At 39.3% G+C, this 24714-nt stretch overlaps 1 protein-coding gene and 1 pseudogene across 6 annotated transcripts in view; one reads left to right on the forward strand and one right to left on the reverse strand.

The window, feature by feature from the left end:
- LOC130683447 (bromodomain adjacent to zinc finger domain protein 2B-like) overlaps positions 1 to 24714 on the reverse strand; it is a 307961-nt gene that overhangs the window by 277277 nt on the left and 5970 nt on the right. For 2 of the 6 annotated variants that reach the window (XM_057500906.1, XM_057500929.1), the window contains 4 exons: positions 12241 to 12374; positions 11707 to 11834; positions 1680 to 1721; positions 220 to 351 (listed from right to left, as the gene is read on the reverse strand). In XM_057500906.1, coding sequence (XP_057356889.1) covers positions 220 to 350 — 131 coding nt within the window. In that variant the 5' untranslated portion in view covers position 351; positions 1680 to 1721; positions 11707 to 11834; positions 12241 to 12374. The other 4 variants (XM_057500959.1, XM_057501008.1, XM_057500979.1 and 1 more) reach the window with 4 other exon arrangements.
- On the forward strand, positions 15884 to 17092 carry LOC130678880 (calponin-3-like; annotated as a pseudogene).

The following is a 24714-nucleotide window of genomic DNA, read 5'->3' on the forward strand; positions in this document are numbered from 1 at the left end:
TCTCTTTCAAGTAAAGACAATGCAAATTAACTCATAAAGAAGATGAAAGACTACATTTACTTATAGTACAGAGTTGACATTACATAGGAAAATTTCCACTCACAAAAACGGTCAAAAAGTCACCTGTAATATGGTGGAACCTTTCTAAACAAATACAATGGGATGTTATGAACATATAGGACAGGGGAACAGAAATAATACCAGCAAAAAGTCACGTACTCAGCCTCCTCTCTTTTCGGTGTCTTAACGGAACCACAAGTTGGTAGTTTGGACAAGTCATAAGTGTTTTTCTCTGTTTTTCCTTTCCTCAACTCTTCGCTGAGGCGAGTTACCATGTCGGCAAGGATCATCCTAGAGAAAATGTTTCAAATCAACATCCATGCTTCACAGTTATCCATCTTTAGTAAAAGTGTAGCTTTCATTGTCTTTCAAGTAAAGACAATGCAAATCAATTCATAAAATAGATGAAAGAATACATTTACTTATAGTACAGAGTTGACATTATATAGGAAAATTCCTATTTACACAAACGGTCAAAAAGTCACCTGTAGAACAGTGGAAACTTTCTAAATAAATACAATGGGATGTTATAACATATAGGACAGGGGAACAGAAATAATACTGGCAAAAAGTCACGTACTCAGCCTCCTCTCATTTTGGTTCCTTAACAGAGGTACAACTGGGTTCTTTTGACAGGTGACCCGAATCGTTTTCCTCCGTTGTTCCTTTTCTCTGCTCTTTGCTTAGATGTGGTTCATACACCAATACCAATGAAACGGGATACTCCTATTTACTGATGTCTGCCACTTCATGCACTACTTAAAGCCATAAAAGCTGCACCATTGGCCATAAGGGCATCTAAAAGGCACAGTATGAAAATAAGATAAGCACTACCAGTAGCTTAGAGTTTGATCATCTCATTTTATTTCAAACTTCAAAAATCAAAGTTGTAACGTCTAATCAATTCTTTTTCGTATCCCCAAAGGGATATTTCTAATATCACTTCTAAAATTTACCTATAAAACACGAATCTATTTCATATTCTCTCATCAACCTAACTGAAAATTCACACCGTATTCAATGGCAGTTTTGCATCAGGAAAGATGGGAGAATATGGGTCACAATTGTACCTGATTTGTACAGTTATCCAACTTTCATTTTAACATCAGTAACACAAATTTTCGGACAGTGGCCTTCAATAAGGCTTACACAATTCAATTAAAAATCTTGGGGACAGATCATACTTATAGACAGACAAGCAGATGTATGCAATGCACTGTGATGTAAAGCCATGCAGCAGTATGTAATATGACAGCAGCCAGTGCTACACTTTATGCATTGCTATGACAACCATATCACAACCAAATCACAATGCGGTGTTAGATGTACAAAAATAAACATATCCATACCATATCTAGTCTATGCCTCTCCACCTCCCAGTAGAAAGAGTTGGCACAACATTATGAAACAGAAATCACATAGTCATGAAACCAATTTTTAACCACCCAAAAGACACCAATACGAAAGCAAGGCAATAACTGTAAGATGAAGGGAAAACTTAAGGGGGAATCATAATGGAAATTTTTAAGAAAATATTTTCAAGATGCTCCCCAAATTAAGATTTAAGAAAAATCATAAAATGTACATTTCAACAATTGTTTAACTTTATGTCTACAGACCTGATGCTTCAGAACAGCTTGTTGACTTCTGATTTCTCTCTCCTAAAAAATAAAAAGCTTTTAATATATAATTTCAGGGAAGATTTAGAACATGTTACAAGTATTGCAAGTTCCTTTTCTGAAGTTCTATAGTTGCCCATTAGGTCGAACTATATAAAATTGTAAATATGTAATCATTTTTTACTTACAAAATAGGCAATTTCATGCGGTTCTACCTAACACATAAAAACTGTATGACAACATCAAGGATCTTTATTCAGCAGACATTTAAACTTAAAATTTAAGGACCTCATGCCACATTTCAATAGCACATTTACTGAACCGACTGACCTAGATTGTCAGAACATGTCAGATACAAATGGAACATGTATTTTTTATCATTTTAACAATAAAATATTAAATAAATCTAATAAGTAGATTTGGCACAACCCTGAAATCTAACTAACTCGAACTCTCTCCACTCTGAATATAAATTGCCAAACAGTCTATAATTAACAGCATCTATATCATTTTATATACTGTAAGTGAATGAGAGTGATGAGAGGCAATGGGATCAGCTTGAGATTCTCACACCTGCCTAGGACTCAGCGGACCATTCCAAAGGGTGGGGCTTGATGCAAGCTATTCTATGAAGGCTAATAATTTAAATATTTTTATAAAGGTAAAATCTGGGTGAAATTAATATTAAGGGAAGCCATGAAAAAGGGTAGAAATCTAAAGAACAAAGTAAGAAGGTCTATATAAAAAAGGTGACAAACAGTTCCCTGGCTTTATAAACTACACAGCAAAATGCAGTCTGTAGGAAATTCTACAAATTACCCAGTTTATTCAACAAATAAATTTCAAGAAGTGAAAACACTGCGAGAAGATTAAAGGGGCCTTAAAGGATGTATCAAACATGCCTAATGTTTGGATCTTACCTAGATTTTAATTCAAATAGACAAACTGTTTAGGAAATTCTGAGAGTTAAGAATTTAAACAATGAAAATTTTGAACAATGTCTGATATTTGATATCAAGAAATTATCATTTTAAAGTATGATAATGGTATTGTGATACTTTTGTAGAAAACAAGAATTCTTATCTTTTAGATACATTTATAGATGAAGTACGATGTCTAAAATTTGCTTCAAGTAGTAGATGGGAATATATGTAAAACAATATTGTTCATACGATAATTTCTAAAGCTGATGATAGGTACATGATGTACATTATTTTGCCTACTTTTGTGATATTTCAGATTTCCCACTATAAGTCTCCTCGTGGAAACACATACACCAGCATAACACTAGTGTACTACAGGAATAAGCCTGCTTAGTGCATAGGTAATAATCAAGAGCTGGTTGTCCTCCACAAGGAAACCAAAACAAATACACTGTTACGTGACCTTATTTAGAGTCCCAAGTAGTATGTCCAGACATAGGAAAAACATCCTTTCAAAATAACCTTTCTAAAACAATTTTTAAATTACCTTATACTTCTTTTTTGAGAGAGAATTCCTTTGGTGTGAAGGTTAATAAGATTTTTTTAGTGTTCCTTTTTCCTTAAAAGAACCTTAAAGCAGGATTCAGCCTGAACCGCTCTGGACACTTCTGCAGCCAGAGCCAGCAGTCCTGACTGCCCTTTATGCTGTGGCACCAGGCTCGGAATGATGACATATGATGACCTCACACAATGGGTGCCATGGACACAAGCACTGCTCTTGCTCCCATCACGGATGACAGTTACACCCCACAGTCCAAGCACCATGCTCTGTCCGAGGCATTTTGAATGTGTTGTTCACTTTAATCTTCATAATCATTTGACCTAGTAAGGTGGGTTTCACGGTCCCTATATTACCATTGAGGGAACCACAGGCCCACTGAGGTTAAATCATTTCCTGAGGTGCACTGGCAATAAGGAACAGCAACGTGTGATTTGAACCCAGGACTGTCTCTCTCTAAAACCTGCAGTCTTAGCCACTACATGTACTTCACTGCTATTACAAAGACATTTTTATACTTGATACTGATCATGATATTCAGGATGAAAGCATAGTCAAGATGATGTTATGGCAGGGTTATGGAAAAAACCAATGCACATACTCAGTGTCTACATGTCAAAAAAATATCTATACTAAACCTTTTCAGTAATTCCCATTTTAAATAGTAATCCTGAGGAGAGAATTTTGGCTGAGATTTCAAATGAAGTCAGTAGGAACAGCAGTTGTACTAACTGCATTTTTACACCCTAAAACACTAAGGAGGAATCCGGCAAAACAGTTTTATGTTCACCAGCATGGGGAGCTTTTGATTGAATTTCAAGGGTTCAATCAATTAAGCTTTTTTTTAATCCAGTTATAATTTTTACATAGTTATATTTTATTCAGCTAGGAAAATATACCTGTGACAAAAAAGGAACAGATAATCTTGGTGTCCAAAATTCACCTGAAAAATGACATCATTTACATTTTTGCTTTAGGCATTTATAAATAAATACTTTCTAAGGGCGATTCATGTATCGGGCTTTTTCATAAAATGAGAAATGGATTGTTAGGAAAAGCTGAAGCTTGTATTAAAGTTTAATTCACTGAACAGTCAAATCAATTGTGGGTGAGGAAAAAAAGAAGTATTTTTCTCAATAAACTTTCCTTAGAAAAAGCAAATATAATTTATATCATTTGATTCCTATGCTTTTTTTCATTCAGAAATTATGCATAAAAAGGAGTTTATTCTTTTTTCTTAATCTCCAAGACTAAGATAGTAAATGGTTCCTGAAAATAATCTTTCTTAAGATTTAAAAGAAACAGATAGAGAAAAAAGATGACTAAGAAGATAGAGATGGTGACAGATCAAGCCTTTTATACCATTATAATTCTCCTTTTACAGCTACTAATTTAAATCTTTAGCAGTAACACATTCATTTCTATAAATACTATCGTGAAAGAGAAGGAAAAAAGGGTTTACGGACACACATACACCAGCATAAAGCTAGTGTACTACAGGAATAAGCCTGCTTAGTGCATAGATAATAATCAAGAGCTGGTTGTCCTCCACAAGGAAACCAAAACAAATACACTGTTACCTGTCCTTATTTAGAGTCCCAAGTAGTATGTCCGGACACAGAAAAGCATCCTTTCAAAATAACCTTTCTAAAACAATTTTTAAATTACCTTATACTTCTTTTTTGAGAGAGAATTCCTTTGGTGTGAAGGTTAATAAGATTTTTTTAGTGTTCCTTTTTCCTTAAAAGAACCTTAAAGCAGGATTCAGCCTGAACCGCTCTGGACACTTCTGCAGCCAGAGCCAGCAGTCCTGACTGCCCTTTATGCTGTGGCACCAGGCTCGGAATGATGACATATGATGACCTCACACAATGGGTGCCATGGACACAAGCACTGCTCTTGCTCCCATCACGGATGACAGTTACACCCCACAGTCCAAGCACCATGCTCTGTCCGAGGCATTTTGAATGTGTTGTTCACTTTAATCTTCATAATCATTTGACCTAGTAAGGTGGGTTTCACGGTCCCTATATTACCATTGAGGGAACCACAGGCCCACTGAGGTTAAATCATTTCCTGAGGTGCACTGGCAATAAGGAACAGCAACGTGTGATTTGAACCCAGGACTGTCTCTCTCTAAAACCTGCAGTCTTAGCCACTACATGTACTTCACTGCTATTACAAAGACATTTTTATACTTGATACTGATCATGATATTCAGGATGAAAGCATAGTCAAGATGATGTTATGGCAGGGTTATGGAAAAAACCAATGCACATACTCAGTGTCTACATGTCAAAAAAATATCTATACTAAACCTTTTCAGTAATTCCCATTTTAAATATTAATTCTGAGGAATTTTGGCTGAGATTTCAAATGAAGACAGTAGGAACAGCGGTTGTACTAACTGCATTTTTACACCATAAAACAGTAAGGGGAGGGTGGATGGGAAGGGAGAGATAAGGGTGGGGAAAAAGGAAGGGGGCCTTACGATTAGCATGTATAATGTGGGGGGGAGAGGGCTGTGCAACACAGAGAAGACATGTAGTGATTCTATAGCATCTTATTACGCTGATGGACAGTGATTATAATGGGGTTTGTGGGGGGGACTTGGTGAAGGGGGGAGTCTAGTAAACATAATGTTCTTCATGTAATTGTAGATTAATGATGTCAAAACGAATTTTTTAAATTATGAAAAAAAAAATATATCATCAGTTCATAAAGATAACACAGCAAGAACCTAACTGGTCACCTTTGGAGTTAGCTATGGCATCAGTGCCTGCTTATTATCCTACCATTCCTATAGGTAGGGCATGTTCTTCTCTCTAGAATTACACAGACCTTCAACTAACAAATGCAGACGGAAGGACAGAATTAGAACATCACCACTTTGCCACAATGGATACAGACAAAGGTGATAAATGGCCACTAAAATCAGCAGCTGAAAAGCTCATAGGAACAAAAAATGGAAGGACTAGACTGACACCCGAGTCCAACGATCAACATTAACATCGCAAAAGGCACACAGCACGTGCTCCCGATGTGATGCCAGCAGAAGTGCACAGCACCACCTATGAAATACTCTGCCCAAATCACCGAACTTGAAACTAATCAAGCCTCAGGAGCCAACTGCCCATTTAAGGAGAAAATAGGGATTGAGTACATGTTAAAATGACACCATAACGATCAAAACAAAATCCAGAACGTAGTAAATCCTATAGAACAAAATGACTCCGTTTTTTCAAAAGTGTAAGGAAAAGCTTAGTAGTAGTATCGTAGATTAAGAGCCTAAGAAAGGCCCGACATCCCTGCCAGTGGGAAGGGCGCTCAGCACCGCCCCAGCCCGTGCCCCAGGCCTGTGGCGGTGGAGGCGGCCGCAGGGACGGCGTGCCCTCGGCTCCCGCGGGGGGTGGGGGTGGGAGCTGACACCTGGGGGCCGCCAGGGAGCGCTGGCTGGGCAGCCGCGCAGGGCCTGAAGAGCCCGGGGCGGGGGTGCTGTCAGGCCGGTGACCTGCCACCTGGGGGCCCGGCTCCTGGGGAGGGCCGAGGCGCTGGCAGCCGTGTCCCAGCACGCGCGCCCCGGGGGTGTGCCTGGCACGCCCCCAGGACCACGGAGGGGTTCTGCCACCGACTTGGCCGGAGGGCGGCTGGCTTGCGTCGAGCTAGCCGGCCCGTGGGCCGCCCTGAGCAGCGGGCCCGGGGAGGCGGAGTCGCCGGGGGGCGCGCGCATCCTGCGTCTGTCCCCGCAGCTGCCCTCGACGCGGTGGTGCCTCCCTGCGCGGCTGCACGGCTGGCCGTGGGAATGCGTACTCCGCCCCCGGGGATCAGCGGGCCTCGCGAGACGCGAGATTCAACCCGCCCCCGGCGCGGCACTCCCAGCATCCTCGCTCCGCCCAGGCCGGGCCTGCTGCGTGAACTCGGGCGTCCTGCGTTTTCACTGGATGCTTCAAACTCGGCGGTGATGCAGACACCGGGCTGGGCTTGTGGGGAGGGCTCACACCCGGCTGCTCCCGCGCCGCACGTCCCCGGGTTGCGGCTCGCCAGCCGGAAGACTGCAACTTTGCAGAATCATCAGAAGCATCTTCCATATACAAAACACAGTTGGAGAACCCACTGACCCAGTACGAATGACAGGCCTGTGCTGAGAAGCAGCAGTGAAAGGCTATGATCTTCTCTGGAGACAAAAGACCATACAGCACAGAGAAGAAGAAGTAGTGACTCTATAGCATCTTACTACACTGATGGACAGTGACTATAATGGGGTATGTGGTGGGGACGTGATAATGGGGGGAATCTAGTAAGCACAATGTTGCTCATGTGATTGTATATTAATGATACCAAAATAAAATAAAGTATTTGATGAAAGAATAAATGAATGAAAAAAAAGACAGAGAACACTTGCTGTACAAGAGATTCCGGTAATCGGAGAGCTTCACTGGAGAATTCTACCAAACTCTTAAAGAATTAATGTCAATCTTTCTCAAAATCTTCCAAAAAATTGGAGAGTGCAGAACACTTCCAAGCTCACTCTATGAGGCCACCATTACCCTGCTATCAATCCAGATTAGGATGCCATGAAAAAAACACAACTGCAGACCAATATTATTGAAAATAGATGCAAGATTCTTACTATGCTGATGCACAGTACCTGTAATGGGGTATGTGTTGTGGACTTGACAATAAGGGGGAATGTAGTAACCACACTGTTGCTCATGTGAAACATTCATAAGATTGTGTATCAATGATACCTTTAATAAAAAAAAATATAAAATAGATGAGCATTTTCTACAAGTATTAGTAAACCAAATTCAAGGTCACATTAAAGGGATTTCCCACATGACCAGCTGACACTTATCCCAAGGAGGCAAGTGGTTCAATATGCAAATCAGATGAGATTAGAAGTAAATGAAAAAAATCTTATCTCAGTAGAGTCAGAATAAGCATGCTACAAAATACAATATACTTTTATCATAAAAACCCACAAGAAACAGAGCAGAGAAGGAACAACCTCAGCATGATAATGTCCATATACAACAAACCTATAGTTAACCCTATACTCAGCAGTGAAACATTGAAAGCTTCCCCTCTAAGGCCAAGAAGACAAGGACTCTTGAGCCTGCACATAATGATGTTGGAGAACTTTGGACTCTAACCCAACTGAGGTCATGAAAATAACAGATAGTCTATGGACCAGAATGCAGACATATTTTTCTCATAGTTGATGCACTTGCTGATATTTAAAGCTGGTCTGCAGGTAAGAATTATTTGATTTCCTAATGTGGGTCATGTCGTATTTCTGTGGTAAATTGTGCCTCTAATTGGAAAAATACAGTGGACAATTTTCTATGATGGAGCAAATGTAGTGGTGCACTGACCACTGGAAAATCTGAATGAAGGAATATCAGGGATATTGCAGGTTTTCTGTAAGTCTGAAATTATCTGAAAACACTCTTCTAAATGACTGTGTTCATACTATGCCATTAAGGCAGTCTGACTGCAAAATATGTTACAGATGAAGAGCTTGATTTACCCCAGATGAACCAAGTTGTAAAGCTAAAGCTGGTCAACCCTGTAAGAAACTGAACATTTAGAAGGCAGTACATGAGTAATGTATTAATGTTACTGTACCTCCAGTGTGATGGATAATTTGTGGAGCCTGGGGAAACACTGAGAACTCTAAACCCCTTTTTCTATCATGATGCCTTTCCTCACCTGGCTACTATGAAAACTCTCTAACCCTTGCCACAGGGCACAGGACAGGGACAAGGGCATTCCCCCTTACCACCACTCCTCCTATTAAGGCCCATGGTGCCCCTGAACCACTGCACCCTGTCCTCTCCACGAGGCTGGCGGAGGACGGAAGCTGGGGTCTTAGCTGTCATTTTGCTTCTTGTGTGGTGCTGCTCTGAGTCTGTCCCTACAGGTATGACCCAGCAACATGAAGAGAGGGGACTAGACAGAGAGAATCACCACTCTGGATCTCTTGAGGTGGGATTCTCTTATGACAAATTACCGGGTAAGCGGCAGGAAGGAGCGACATGACCTCGCGGGGAATTTACGGTGCAGAGGTATGTGGGCTATGTGATGAAGAGACTATCCCCTTTGTGCTGCCGTAGGGGACTACATGGAATTGGTGCATTTTGACACAGGTTAACATGACTCAAAAGTTAATATATGGAATATCAAAGGAGAATATATACTACGCTGAATCCAAATCTTGATACAAAATCATTATTAAATTGTATGCAAATTAGCACCGTGGAATGATATTTTGACTGACTGGAAATAAATTTTAGGTGTCTCCTGACAATTTTAAGACTCTCCTGAAAACTGACAATTTAATCAAACATCATAATTATTAGTTCACTCGTTTTTAAATAAACAATGAGAGTATATAAATTTGGAAGTATGTTGTATGAATGTAAAACTTCAATAAGGCACATGGATATACTTTATGAATTTGAAAATTAAAAACAGTAAATTGAAAATATTTTTGGCTTTAGTACAAATATGTAAACTTGAAATATTACATTGTGAGATATAATACATACACTCTTTAAATATTTAAGAGAATTTCAATTATTCCAGTGTCATAGGAAATTAACCATTATGAGAATTCATAGAAGCATTGGTAAAAAGCATCTGATTTCCACAGTCAGATACTGTCCACAATTCAAGCAGACAATCCCCTGAATGTACACCTACTTCCCCTGTGTGTGAATCTGTGTAGGGCTTCCTCCATGAAAACAATTAAGAAGTAAAACCTACAGCATGCTAATAGGTTTTATATACAGACACCCTTGTAAAATAAAGATTCTATACAATAGTTATGAGAAACTAAAACAAAACCCCCGTTAATAGTCCAGAAAATTTTAGACTCCTTAAGTAATTAAGAAAATTCCTCAGGAGTTGTAACACATAAAATACACAGTGCTAAACTCAGAAGCAAGCTGGCACAGACAGACTCTCAAATTTAATGCAATTGATCATGATGAGATGATCATATGAATCATAAGCAAATGGTTAAAAAACAGCTCTAGTGAAAAACCAGGACAATATGTAATTCCTCATGCTTATTAGAATGCCTGTCGTGTAGCTTACCAACAAAGAATATTAGGTGAAAGTATATTAGAGGAATGTAAAGCTAAAGCAAGGTTTATGTATATTTTTTTCTGAAGCTCAGAATTGACCAAAAAAGTAAAGGAATGAGCATGCTATAGAGAAACTTGAATTTTCCATTATTACAAGAAGGAAGCACATAAAAAAGGAAGATTAGAAACATCTCACTGTCATCTCAGAAACCAAGATACACAAAAGTAAAGTACCTTCAGATTTTCTACTTGGAACCTGAGAAAATCTGTTTTCCATAAATGCATCTCATTTAGAAAAAGCAGCCAATGTTTTGGCTCTTAAGCTTTACGGTGATTTCAGTCCTAAAGATGTTTTGTAACTGCACAGGCATTCCCTGTCTGATAAAGGCCCTCAGACATCTCACTGATACAGAAGACTGGGTCCATCAATTATGACCCACAGTATGGGAATCAGAATGTGTAAATTAAGATTTTTAAAAATGGGAGTTTGCAAACCAAGGTAAATAGCAAACTAAAATGGCCCAGGACTCTGATTTCCCCCTCAAGGCCACAGACAGACTATTGACTCGTGTATCCTTGACTTGTTTTGCAGGAATTTAGGCCCCACCAGACATGCCACCTCCTGACAATGAGCACATGGACTCCAGCCTCAGTGGAGTCAGAAGGCTGACAGCTAACACTCCTGAAACAGTCCCCTGTCACCTCACCATGGACCCATCAGAACAATGCCACAAGCTCATCGCACATCCTGCAACCCTTTCCTATAACCTTTAAAAGCCCTTGCTTATAAGCCAATAGTGAGTGCAGGGCTTTAAGTTTTAGCTATCCATTCTCCTTGCTTGGGGAACACCCACCTTCTTTCACCACATCCCAATGTCAGGGTTTGATTTCACTGCTCATGTCAGTGTTTGGCTTTGCTGTATATTGGCTTAGTGGAAACAGGTTTGTTTCATTTGGTAATAAATTCACCTTAAATGGTTTTAAGCAGCATGCAGTAGGTGGCATGAAGAGAAAAGACATCATATTTTGATCTTCTAAACCTGATTCATGAAACTTGCTCACTCTAATCGTGTATCAAAACAGTTAGATGTTCCCTTGGTTCATTTATGTATGTTTTAACAAATACATTCATTCACACAGAGGTCTACTAAAGAACATATTAGTGGATGAAGATAATTTTTAAAAATTATGTTCAACACTAATTCAGGAGAAATCATCAAGCACAATGATAATCCCGTTTGAAAATGACAAGCTACAGGGGATATAAACATATTGATAAGTTAGCTTTTTGAAAGCTAGGACCATAAAAGTGTACTAAATTCTGGTTTGGCATCAATAAAATAGAACTCAAAATAATATTCTGAATTTTAATGTACTTAAACTTCCACTTTTCAGTGGATCTCAATTACTTTAATGTTGGAAAAGTAACAATACAGGTGAGTGAAGGGACTTACTAGGGTGTGACTTTTTTCTCTTTGCCTCAGGTTGCAGGGAAGACTGGCTGGTCCCATTTCTTGATATGAATTTTATGACTGTGAATATGATGCTGAATCGGGATTTCTCTACAGAAACAATCCTGAATCTAAACGATACAGAATAATATAAAGTTAAATCATTAGAAACCCTCAGTGAATGAGGAACATTGCACATTAATTATTACAGGGTCAGATCTTTAAAGATGATTCACAGAAGAGCACAAAGCTCTAAGAGCTGGCTCATTCCTCACTTGATCTGCTTCCATAAAGCATTTTAAATTCACAAAATATTATTCTTTCTGGGCACACACTATGCCTCAGACCCTGGAGCTATTATATAATCTAATTCTGGTCTTTCATAACAGTGTTATTGTATAGATAACACCAGCCCTATTTACCTTTCTAAGAAATTTTTATACAACACACGTTAAAAAAAAAGTTACAATACTATATGAGAATTTAATAAAGAAAGCATTTAGGAATATGATAGAAAATGGCAGGTTCTGTACTTACTCCTTGCAGAAACATCCAGAAGAAATCATGGCAAAGCCCCCTCTGCAGGTGTCAGGACCCCACACGGGAAGCATTTTCCTCCTGGTGGATTGGGCTCCAAGTCATCCCAAAGTTTCAGCCCAGACTCCTGGGTCCTGCAGATACAAAAGCTCAAGTCTTCACTCTAGCAAAGGTACCAGAGTGCACAGGAGGAGCACACGTGCTCAATGCATGCCACAAAAGGCAGGTTCAGGCATCCCATAGCTCAAACATAGTCACTGATGGTTGGGCCCCTTCTTTGAAGTCCTGGCAAAGGGCTCAAATTCAATATATGGATTATTCAGTGAAAATATATGGTTAAGTTCAAACAGAAATGGAGCCCGTTGTTCTGTGCCCAGACGGGATTTTACACATATACCATAAACTTAAGTTCAAAGTGAACATAAAAGTTTCTGATTTTCAGTCAACCATTAACATATGATTGGAATATGTAAGAAACAGTATCATTTATATCCACCAAAAATAAAAAATGCAAAAATACAAATGCTCAAATATAAATGCAACAAAATACTTGTAGATCTCTGGGGAAAAACATGTGAAACATTTCTGAGAACAATGAAAGAAAAAACAAAACAACTGAGATATACTGTCCATGATCAAAATTCCATTACTAAGATGTCCATTTTCCTCAAATTGACTTAGAGACCCCAAGTAATCCTAACAATAACCTTACCACACTATATTGCAGGAATTGACAACTCAATTGAATACCTGTTCATCTATCAATGATAAAGAAAAAGTTGAACTCAAACATTAAAATTTCAAGCTTAATTGCACAGCTACAATAACTAAAGGAGCATAATATTTAAAATTAATACACACAGGGACTCTCTTTTCCCCTCCTTGTGTGAGCCAGGAGCTCTGTCCGTTCACTTTATCTCTAAATAAAAGCCTCTACCTTGCTCTCCTACCTTGAGTGTTTATGAAGCTCATTCTTCGGCTTCGTGAACAAGAACCCTGACATCAGAGTGACCCAAAACAACAAGTCTCCAACCACAAAAGCACTGACACCTTCTCTGCCCTGATAGAAACCACTGAAGAAACAGAACTTGACAGCCCTTGATTGAGACTTCATGGTAATTGCCCAAAGCAGCAATTTCATCCTAATGGATCCAGAAGATGACTGAGAAATTAGATTTTGCCTTGCTATTAAAAAATCATCAATCTACCAAACTTCAGGAAAAAAATAACAGAACACGTCTTTCTAGTTGCCCTGTTTGTTATCTGTGCTCCAACAACAAGGATCCTCCTGGCTGCAAGTGGGTAACAGACTTGCCAAGCATGTTACTCCAATTTCAGGAGGCAAGCGACTTACATATTAGTTATAAAACTGCACTAGATTAAGTGAACAAACTGTATTTCCATTCTACAGTATTATCTTGATCTGTAAACCTGTCATTACCCTGAATATTTTCAAACACCTAAAACTCAACTAGTTCTAATCATTTGCTTTACCAGTCAAAACCAAATGTGTGCTTGACACCCTCCATTTAAAAAACCCAGCTGCCTTGATGTTGATGTCTAGAAGAAAAACCTACCAGAGGTTTCCACAGGTCATTCACCCTTCTATTGGGCAGGTGTGTTTAGATGAAACTTATGATTTAAATGTCAAGCCACACTATAAATTGCACTTCTTTCTCCTGATTAATAAAATAAATAAATAAATGAATACTCACAAATAGATGAAATAGAACAGAGAGTTCACAAATGGACCCAACAAATTACAGAAACTCGAACCTGGCCAAAGAAATAAAAGCACTTCCATACAGAAAACAGGGCCTTTAGACTTTATTCTTCCATTGTCTTATTTAGAGTTCACCACCATCAACAAATGGAGACAAGGCAAAAGGACGGCCATGTGTATGTAAATGAACACAGACAACTCAAGTCAGAAATGAAAGAGAAGTGACAACTGACACCACAGAAACACCAAGGACTGCAAGAGGCTGTTATAAAAAACATCATGCCATCAAATTGGGAAACATAGGAGAAAAGGTAAGCTCCTAGAAATGCTCAATATTCCAAAACGGAACCAGAAGAAATAGAAAATCTCCACTGACAGACTGACAGTAATGAACTGCACTGATAATCAAAAAAACACTCCTTACAAAGACAAGGACCAGATGGTTCCAAAATTACTTCTACCAAATATTTAAAGTACAGTTAATATTCCCCTTTCTCAAACTACTTCTAAACCTTGAAAGGAAGGAAAACTTAACGCCATTTCATTACTTCGGCATCACCCCAATACCAAATCCAACAAAAACAGTACAAAAAAGGAACACTAAGACACCACCATCCTTGAAGGAACACATTTGTGAAAATCCTCAAAAAAACTAGCAGCAAACTGAATTAAAAAATACACAACAAGACTCATTAACAAGGAACAAGTAGGATTTATTCCAGGGATGCAAAGATGGTGAAATATCTGCAAATCAATGTGACACACCCCATTAACAAATGAAAGGATAAAAACTATCATCATCACAATAGGTACTAAAAAGGATCACAAAATCCAACATACTTTTATGCTAAAAACTCAACAAAGTGTGTAGAGAGGGAACATACATCAACATAACAAAGGCCATATATGACAAACTCACAGCTGCCATCACACTGAATTGAAAAAAGCTGAAAGCTTTTCCTCTAAGGTCAGGAACAAGACAAGGATGCCCACTGTCACCACTTTTATTAAACATAGTCCTGAAAGTCCTAGCCACGGCAACCAGACAAGTAAAAGGCATCCAAGTTGGTAAGGAAGAAGTCAAAGTTCCCCTATTTGCAGGTGACATGATACTGTATAGAGAAAACCCTAAAAACTGCATCAAAAAACTACTGGAATTAATAAATGTCACAGAAAAAGTCACAGCAAACAAAACCAATGCACAAAAACCTGCCGCATTTACACATACAAATGAACTAACAGAAAGAGATTTAAGAAAGAATCCCACTTATGATTGCCTCAAAAAGAATAAAATCACTGGGAAGAAAATTCAACCAAGGCAGATAAAGACCTGTACTCTCAAAATTCTAAGACACTGATGAAAGAAATTGAGGAAGACACAAATAAAATGGAAAGCTATCCTGTGCTCCTGGATAGGATGAATGAATATTGTTAAATGGCCATATTATCCAAAGCAACCTATAGATTCAACGCAATCCCTATCAAAAAAACCAATGGCATTTTTCACTCAACTAGAGCAAAGAATCCTAAAATTTATATGTAACCTCAAAAGACCCTGAAGAGCCAAAGAAATCTTGACAATGAAGAACAATGCTGGGGGTAAAAAGCTATACTACAAAGCTGCAGTGAATTAAACAGTATGGTACTGACACAAGAACAAATATATGAATCAATGGAACTGAACAGATAACTAATAAACAAACCCACACGTATATGGTCAATTAAAATATGACAAAAGAGGAAAGAATATACAATGGGGAAAAGACAGTCTCTTCAATAAATGGCGCTGGGAAAACCAGACAGCTACATACAGGACAATGGTATCACATCACTGTCTAACATCATGCACAAAATTCAATTCAAAATGGATTAGGTGGGGGAATCTGGCACTGACCAGGAGGCTCCCCTGGACCCAGATGCGGAGAGCCACCGAGGCTCCGCCTGCACTCCACCACCACATCCCGGCGTCTCTTGCACCACCCAGGAGAGAGAGCTCCGAGCATCTCCCGCTGCAGCTGCTCCTCGGTTCTGGGAACGTGGAAGCTGAGTGCGAGAAACCCTCAGATCCAAGCGCAGCCTCTTCCGGCCACCAGGACTACCATGACCCACTTCAGCAAGGGCCCATCCTATGGGCTCTCAGCCGAACTCAAGAACAAGATTGCTTCCAAGTATGACAATCAGGCAGAAGATCTTCGCAACTGGATAGAAGAGGTGACAGGCATGAGCACTGGCACCAACTTCCAGCTGGGCTTAAAAGATGGCATAATCCTCTCTGAACTCATAAACAAGCTACAGCCAGGCTCAGTGAAGAAGGTTAATGAGTCTTCACTAAACTGGCCTCGGTTGGAGAATATTGGCAACTTTATTAAAGCTATTCAGGCTTACAGTATGAAGCCACATGATCTATTTGAAGCAAATGATCTTTTTGAGAATGGAAACATCACCCAGGTTCAGACGACACTGGTGGCTCTAGCAGGTCTGGCTAAAACAACAACATAACCATTGACATTGGAGTTAAGTATGCAGAAAAGCAAACAAGACGTTTTGATGAAAATTAAAAGCTGGCCAAAGTGTGATTGGTTTGCAGATGGGAACCGACAAATGTACCAGTCAGGCAGGTATGACAGCCTATGGGACTAGGAGGCATCTTTATCATCCCAAAATGCAAACTGACAAACCTTTTGACCAGTCCACGATTAGCCTGCAGACGGGCACCAATAAAGGAGCCAGCCAGGCAGGGATGTTAGCACCAGGTACCAGAAGAGACATCTACGATCAGAAACTAACATTACAACCAGTGGACAACTCTACAATTTCCCTACAGATGGGTACCAACAAAGTCACCTCCCAGAAAGGAATGAGTGTGTACGGGCTTGGGCAGCAAATATATGACCCTAAATACTGTGCTGCTCCAACAGAACCTGTCATTCACAATGGAAGCCTAGGAACAGGAACAAACGGATTGAAAATCAGTGATAGTGATTATCAGGCAGAATACCCCGATGAGTATCATGATGAGTACCAAGATGACTACCCCAGAGATTACCAGTACGGTGACCAAAGCATTGATTATTAGTCACACGAGGAGTTCAGTATTTAGCCCATTGTTTTTTATCCACTGAGAAACAAGCTAGCCTTGAGTAATTTTTATCTTGTCTTCCTCAAACACTCTTATGCTTATTGTATCTAAAAGAAGTATTGCCTTACATACATTCCCTCTTCCTTTTCCTGCCTCTTCCCTAAATAGTTGCCTTTTAGTGCTGTAACAGTCAAATCCTACAGCATAGCCATTAACTTGCATGCACAGTGAAAAGGAATACTGTGAAAGGGGAGTACTGTGAGACAGCCAGTACAGTAATGGAAGATCTATACATTTTAACAATCTTCTACTTAAAATGGTATTTTCAAGCAACAGAAAGTTTTTGGTTTTTTGGGGTTTTTTTTTTTTTCAGTTTAGTATCTGGTTTCTACACGGAAGACTAATAAACTCGTGCTTTAATTAAATGTGGTCTTTGCCAACTAAATTTAAGATGCTGCATTTTAGAAATTTACATAGCAATGTTTTTACAGTATTGTTTCGCTGAATAAAGTCATGATCAGTGTGCATTTGTGATTAAATGTGTACTTATTCTTACCCAAGCTGACAAGATCTTTTGAGAATGGTGTTTCTAAAGGAGCGTGTATAAAATCAGCCCACAGACAGTTAGGTCTGGGCAGTGCATTTGCTCTTCCTGTTTGTGCCAATGTTTCAATGTAGAGTTGCTCTGTTTCCTTCAACTGTATTTATTGCTGCATTTCTCAGCATAAACTTATCCCATTGTATTTTTTATAAACAAATATATTTTTTTGAACATTAAAAAAAATGGATTAAATACCTAAAGGCATGAAAGCACAAAACTTTTGAAAGAAAAGATGGGCATGAATCTCTTGAAAATCAGCAACAGTAAATTTTTTCTGAACACATCTCCCCAGGCAAGGGAAACAAAAGAAAGAATAAACAAGAGGGGCTTCATCGATCTAAAAAGTTTCTGTGAAGGACAACATCAACAAAATGAAAAGGCAACTTACTGTAAGGAATATCTGAAAGTGATATATCTGATAAGGGACTGATATCCAATACATATTGGATAAATATACCCCAAAACAAAGAACCCATTAAAATATGGGCAGAGAATCTAAACACATTTTTCCACAGAGGGCGTACAGATGGCCTACAGTCACATGAAAAGATATGACACATCACTAATCATCAGGCAAATGCAAATTAAAACCACGAGGGAACTTGCTCAAGATGACAATGTGAGTAGGGTGGCGAAAATATCCCCCCAAAACCATATATATTTTGAAAATACAGCAAATGCAACTATTCCTAAGAGAGAGACCAGAAGATACAGTACAACGGCCAGGCTACATCTACATCTGTGAGAACCCAGCATCTCATGAAAAGGGTAAGATATAAAGCTGTGACATGGTGGGACCAGAGCACTCCCCCAACCCCAGCTCACTGGCGTGAGGAAAAGAATCTGACTGGGGAGGGAGTGGAAGCCCAGGACTGCTAAATAACCAGCCCTAGTATTCTGCATTGGGAGCACAGACACACATTGCATGGTATACGGGATATTAGAGAAACGGAAAAGTAAATCCGAGATGGAGACCCTGAACAGGTCCCCATAGCCAGCTTCCCTGGAACAAAAGGAAAAGCACGCACTTTAAAAGTCGTAAGGGGACAAGGGTTCAACAGGTGGACAAAATTGTCCTGGCACACTCAGAAAAGCAGGCTGGGAATCTGAAGGAACTTCAGGCGCCCTAACCCCCTCGGTGGCAACACAGCTCCAAAGCCCCTCACAGTGATTAACAGCCTGCTATTCATTCCCCCCGGCTGGCACTGCAAGCGAACTGCTGACACGCCATTGCTGCAGACCAGCCAGGGAGAAGCCACACTCACAGCAACCACACAGAATCTTCTCCCAGTGCACAGTTAAACGAGCCAGACCCAGAGACTGCTCCCTGTGTGCAGCTACCTGGCATAGGCTTAAGGAAGACAGCACAAAGTGCGTAAGTAACTAAGGGGCACCTTTCTCGCAGAACGTGTGGCTCGCCTGCAACCCCCGCCAGTGCCTTAGGCTATGCTGAGGGCTGCCCTGCCAACGGCAGCTCAAGGGATTAACCCAGAGACTGCTTGCTGTGTGCAGTTAACCAGCACAGGAAGCAGAGAAGGGCAAGGCGACCAGCAAACAGGAAGGGGCTTGGTCCTCCCACCTGACAAACATGCCACTCACTGGCGATAACTTCTATCGCCATGAAAAGGAAGAACCTGGTTCAGTCCAAAATCACTCAAACACCAGAGAGAGAGGGCCTGGTGAGACCAATATGACCAATCTTCCTAAAAAAGAATTCAAAATAAGAGTCATAACCAGGCTGATGGAGTTGCAGAGAAATATGCAAGAGCTAAGGGATGAATTCTGGAGGGAGACAACAGAAATGAAACAAACAATGGAAGGACTTAAGAGAAGACTGGATGAGGTGCAAGAGACTGCTGATGGAATAGAAAACAGGAATACAGAGAAGCTGAGGCAGAGAGAGAGATAAAAGGATCTATAGGAATGAAAGAATACCTAAGAGAATTGTGTGACCAATGCAAATGGAACAATATTCACATTATAGGGGTACCAAAAGAAGAGAGAGAAAATGGGATAGAAAGTGTATTTGAAGAAAAAACTGATAAAAACTTCCCCAAGGTGGGGAAGGAAATAGTCTCTCAGACCATGGAAGCCCACAGATTTCCCAACACAGGGAACCCAAGGAGAACAACACCAAGACACATAATAATTAAAATGGCAAAGATCAAAGACAAGGACAGGGTAGTAAAAGCAGCCAATCAGAGCAAAGAGATCACCTACAAAGGAAAACCCATCAGGCTATTATCACACTTCTAAACAGAAACCTTACACACCAGAAGAGAATGGCATGATATATTCAATGCAATGAAACAGAAGGGCCTTGAACGAAGAATACTGTATCCAGCAAGATTATCACTTAAATTTGAAGGAGGGATTAAACAATTTCCAGATAAGCAAAAGTTGAGAGAATTTACCTTTCACAAACCACCTCTACAGTGTATTTTAAAGGAACTGCTTTGATGGAAGTACTCCTAAGGTTAAATAGATGTCACTAGAGAAAATAAAATCACACCAAAGAAGGCACACCAAATAGTAACTAACAGCAAAAAATAAAATCAGCTATCCACAAAAGGAGTTCAGGGAAACACAAGAGAGTACAGAATTAAACACCTAACACAAAGTGATGGAGGACGTAGAAAAAGAAGGGAGGGAAATAAAGAATCATCACACTGTGTTTATAACAGCATAATAAGTGAGTTAATATTAGACGGTTAGATAGCAAAGAAGCTACCCTTGGTAACCACAAATCCAAAGCCTGCAATGGAAATAGGTACATATCTATCAATAATCACACTAAATGTAAATGTAGGAAATGCACCAATCAAAACACACAAAGGGAGGAGGAGCGAAGATGGTGGCGTGAGTAGAGCATCAGAAATCTCCATCCAAAACCATATATATTTTTGAAAATACAACAAATACAACTATTCCTAAAAGAGAGACCAGAAGATACAGTACAACAGCCAGGCTACATCTACATCTGCGAGACACTAGTGCCTCACGAAGGGGGTAAGATACAAACCGCGGCCCGGTGGGACCCGAGCGTGTCCCTCACCCCAGCTCCTCAGCAGGAGGAGAGAAGTCAGAGTGGGGAGGGAGAGGGAGCCCAGGACTGCTAAATACCCAGCCCCAGTCATCCACACTGAGAGCGCAGACACACAGTGTGTGGTGTGTGGATAGTAGGGAAACGGAACAGTAAAACCTGCGAGCGGGTCCCCGCAGCTGGCGCCCCTGGGACAAAGAAAAGTGAGTGCTTTTCAAAAGTCTTAAAGGGACAGGAGCCTCACAGCTGGACAGAAGCGTCCCGACGCACTCAGCACAGCAGCTGGGAATCCGGAATAACTCTGGGCACCCTAACCCCCTGGGAAGTAGCACAGCTTGGAGGCCCCTCACGACAATGAACAGCCTCTCGCCCATTCCCCCTCCGGCGCAGCTCTGCCATAGTGGAGCAGCAACCTGAGGCCGGCCACACCGAGATAAAACCGCTCGGGCCAAACTCAGAGGCCCCGTCTGTGCACAGCTGCCCAGCACAAGCCGGTAGTGGTCGCCACTCTCACAGGAGAGGAATGCCACAAACTAACACGAAGGGATGTTCTCCCAGCTGACACACCCACCAACTCCCCACAACTACCTCTATCACCATGAAAAGGCAGAAGAATTTGATCCAGACCAGACTAACAGACACAACCACTAAGAAGGAGCTTGGGGAGATGGACCTAACCAATATTCCTGAAAAAGAATTCAAAATAAAGGTCATAACCATGCTGATGGAGCTGCAGAGAAAAATGCAAGAGCTAACAAAGAAGGGAGGGAGACTACAGAAATAAAACAATCTCTGGAAGGATTTAAAAGCAGAATGGATGAGATGCAAGAGGCCATTGATGAAATAGAAACCAGAGAACAGGAACGATAGAAGCTGATGCAGAGAGAGATAAAAGGATCTACAGGAATGAAACAATATTAAGATAACTATGTGACCAATCCAAAAGGAACAATATCCACATTATACGGGTACCAAAAGAAGAAGAGGGAAGAGAAAAAGGGACAGAAAGTGTATTTGAAGAAATAATTGCTGAAAACTCCCCCAAACTGGGGGAGGAAATAATCAATCAGACCACAGAGGTACACAAAAATCCCAACAGAATAGACCCAAGGAGGACAACACCAAGACATATAATAAATAAAATGGCAAAGATCAAGGACAAGGAAAGAGTTTTTTAAAGACAGCTACAGAGAGGAAAAAGGTCACCTACAAAGAAAAACCCATCAGGCTATCATCAGACTTCTCAACAGAAACCTTACAGGCCAGAAGAGAATGGCATGATATATTTAATGCAATGAAACAGAAGGGCCTTAAACCAAGAATACTGTATCCAGCACAATTATCATTTAAATATGAAGGAGGGATTAAACAATTCCCAGACAAGTAAAGTTGAGGGAATTTGCCTCCCAAAAACCACCTCTACAGGGTATTTCAGAGGGACTGCTCTAGATGGGAGCACTCCTAAGACTAAACAGATATCACCAGAGAAAATAAAATCACAGCAAAGAAAGCAGACCAACCAAATACTAACAATCCTCAGGATATTTGTTAAATTCATAGTCCATTTTCATATTCCAAAGTCCCATTTCATTTTCTAAATTCAGGTTCTTCTGATGGATGAGTAAGTAAAATGGTCATGCAAGCGACAATTGTGGCTCCAGATCAGATGAGGGCGACACTAATACATAGGTCCAAACACTTCAAGGAGACCTCTTCTTAAAACTTAAAACAGTCCTTCTCTTACTTTTCTGGGGAGCCTTCTATTATCCTGCTTAATTCAGCAGCCTGGGAGCCCAATCTGTGATCATTTTTATTCCTCCTCAATTTTGTATTTCTAACCAAGAAATGGTAAAGAATTCTAACTTAAGAGTTTCTAGATTGGTATCTTCCCATTCAGTCTACACCAATTTAAATTCATGGTAGAGTATGAATCTTTACACACTTTGGCAGGTTTTTTTACGTTACTGGTGGGAGAGAAAAGAGTAAAATTAGTATCAAGAGAATTTCCTATCTCCCATTTTATCATACAAGAAAAACTAAGGTCCACAATGGCAGCATCTCAATGTACCATATATCTGGACTTCATACTACTAAAATTTAGCAATGCTACAATCTGATATTTAATAAATAGGCAGTAGCAAATTGTATCTTCCATTACAGTTGAGTTTCCTCTTCTCTGTCTCCCGAAGATGTCAAATTTATATTCTACCGCCCACATTATGGTTATGTTGTACCCCGTTGCTTTCCTACCTCATTATCAGTTTGAATCTCATCACTTTCAGGATGCTCCTCTCTCAAAAGCCTGGCTATTTGGGCCCACATAACCTTCTCATCATATTTGATTTAGCTCTACATTACTCTCTAATTATTTTAGTATTTCCCTTACTAGATATTGGAATTCCTAGTTTTTACGTTACCCACTATGAATAATGAAATGCAAATGCTCTAAGTACAAATTAACTTAATATGATGCATTAATCAACCACATACTTGTAACAGTTTACGGTTGTTCGACATAACTAAGATATTTATTAGGATTTCATCAAGTAAGCCAGAAGGCAAATTTTTTACCACAAAGGTAATTTCCGAATGGCATACAATCAACCCATATTACATCAAACCTTAAGCTCTTCTACTTCCAAGCTTGTCAGAAGAATTTTAGTTGTGAGGACTTTTGAGAACACAAACAAAAAACCAAATAGATTTTGTAACTTATTGTCAGATCTCAAAATGACTAAGATTAAATGACAGTGGTATCCAATACAGTTTGATCCATACTTGAACTCATATACATAACCCAGAGTCTTCTATTATTAAATGAACTCTTCCAGTGTGTAACCACTGAAATTTGTTATTTCTGAATTTCCTGTTCTATGAAAATTCACACCTTAGTGATCTCAACATACAATCTTTAGTATTGCAAAAGGTAGCGTTATTTACATTTGGCATAATATGTACACTTGTTTAACATTTTTCTTGCAACTAAAAAAACACTCCTACATTTAAAAATATATTGAAAAGCATATGCTTAAGAAGCTCAGTATTAATTATAAGCTTAAATCAATCAATATTACATTCTATTAACTTAGAAAGTTATAGGATAATTATGATTTTACATTAACCACTTAAAATTGTTTACTTCAGAGAATAAAAGTAGGAAACATATCTATAATATAAATTGAAAAGCTTTTACCAATTTAACAAGAATGTAATTCAACTTTTCTTTTTCTTAAAAGACAAACTGTAAATAATAAACCAAAGAAAGCTACAAATACATATGTATTCATTTAATGCAACATAATACACACAGAGCGTGTGAAAATACAATATTCATTTTGCTGCAGAAGAACAGACATTGCATAACAATGAGATTTGCTAATGATATCAACCATCAACCTGGAATACATATGCATTAAACCAAGACCTCAGTGTCATTTTCTTTTTCATTTTTTTCTTGACCTTGTCTGTATTTTTGTCCTTTAGATTTTGGAACTTTGGTAAACAAAAATTAAGGCTATAATGTTGTAGTGTAGTGCTATTTATTTTTAATATAAATTCCAACTGTTCTGCTTCTATCAGCACTATTAAAAAGTATCTGAGAAAAAAAAAAAACAATGGATGATACCAGAAGAAACAAAGGAAGTTTATTTCTATTCAGAATTGCAACATCTGACATTTTATAGCAATGTTAGTACCTACTTGATAAGGAATAAGAATTTATTTTTAAAAGTCACTTTTGTAATAATGTAATTCCTCCAGCAATTTCTACTACTGACAATTATTAAGCGAAATAATGTAGGGCTGACATAACTATCAGTATGAAAATTATTCTAATGTGTTTAGATAAAAATTGTAATTTTCCCCCAAAACTGCTCTGCTGTCCTGTTCTACAAAGTTAATTACTAATTTCCATTTATCAAAAGTAAATAATTCTGAGTTTTCTTAAAAAACTATTATTTAAATCTATGATTTAGTTATAATTTTCTATAAAAGCCCAAAAGACTGTGAAAAGTTGATATTATATATTT

The sequence above is a fragment of the Manis pentadactyla genome, chromosome 1 (assembly GCF_030020395.1).
Source record: "Manis pentadactyla isolate mManPen7 chromosome 1, mManPen7.hap1, whole genome shotgun sequence".
NCBI classification, from domain to species: Eukaryota; Metazoa; Chordata; class Mammalia; order Pholidota; family Manidae; genus Manis; species Manis pentadactyla.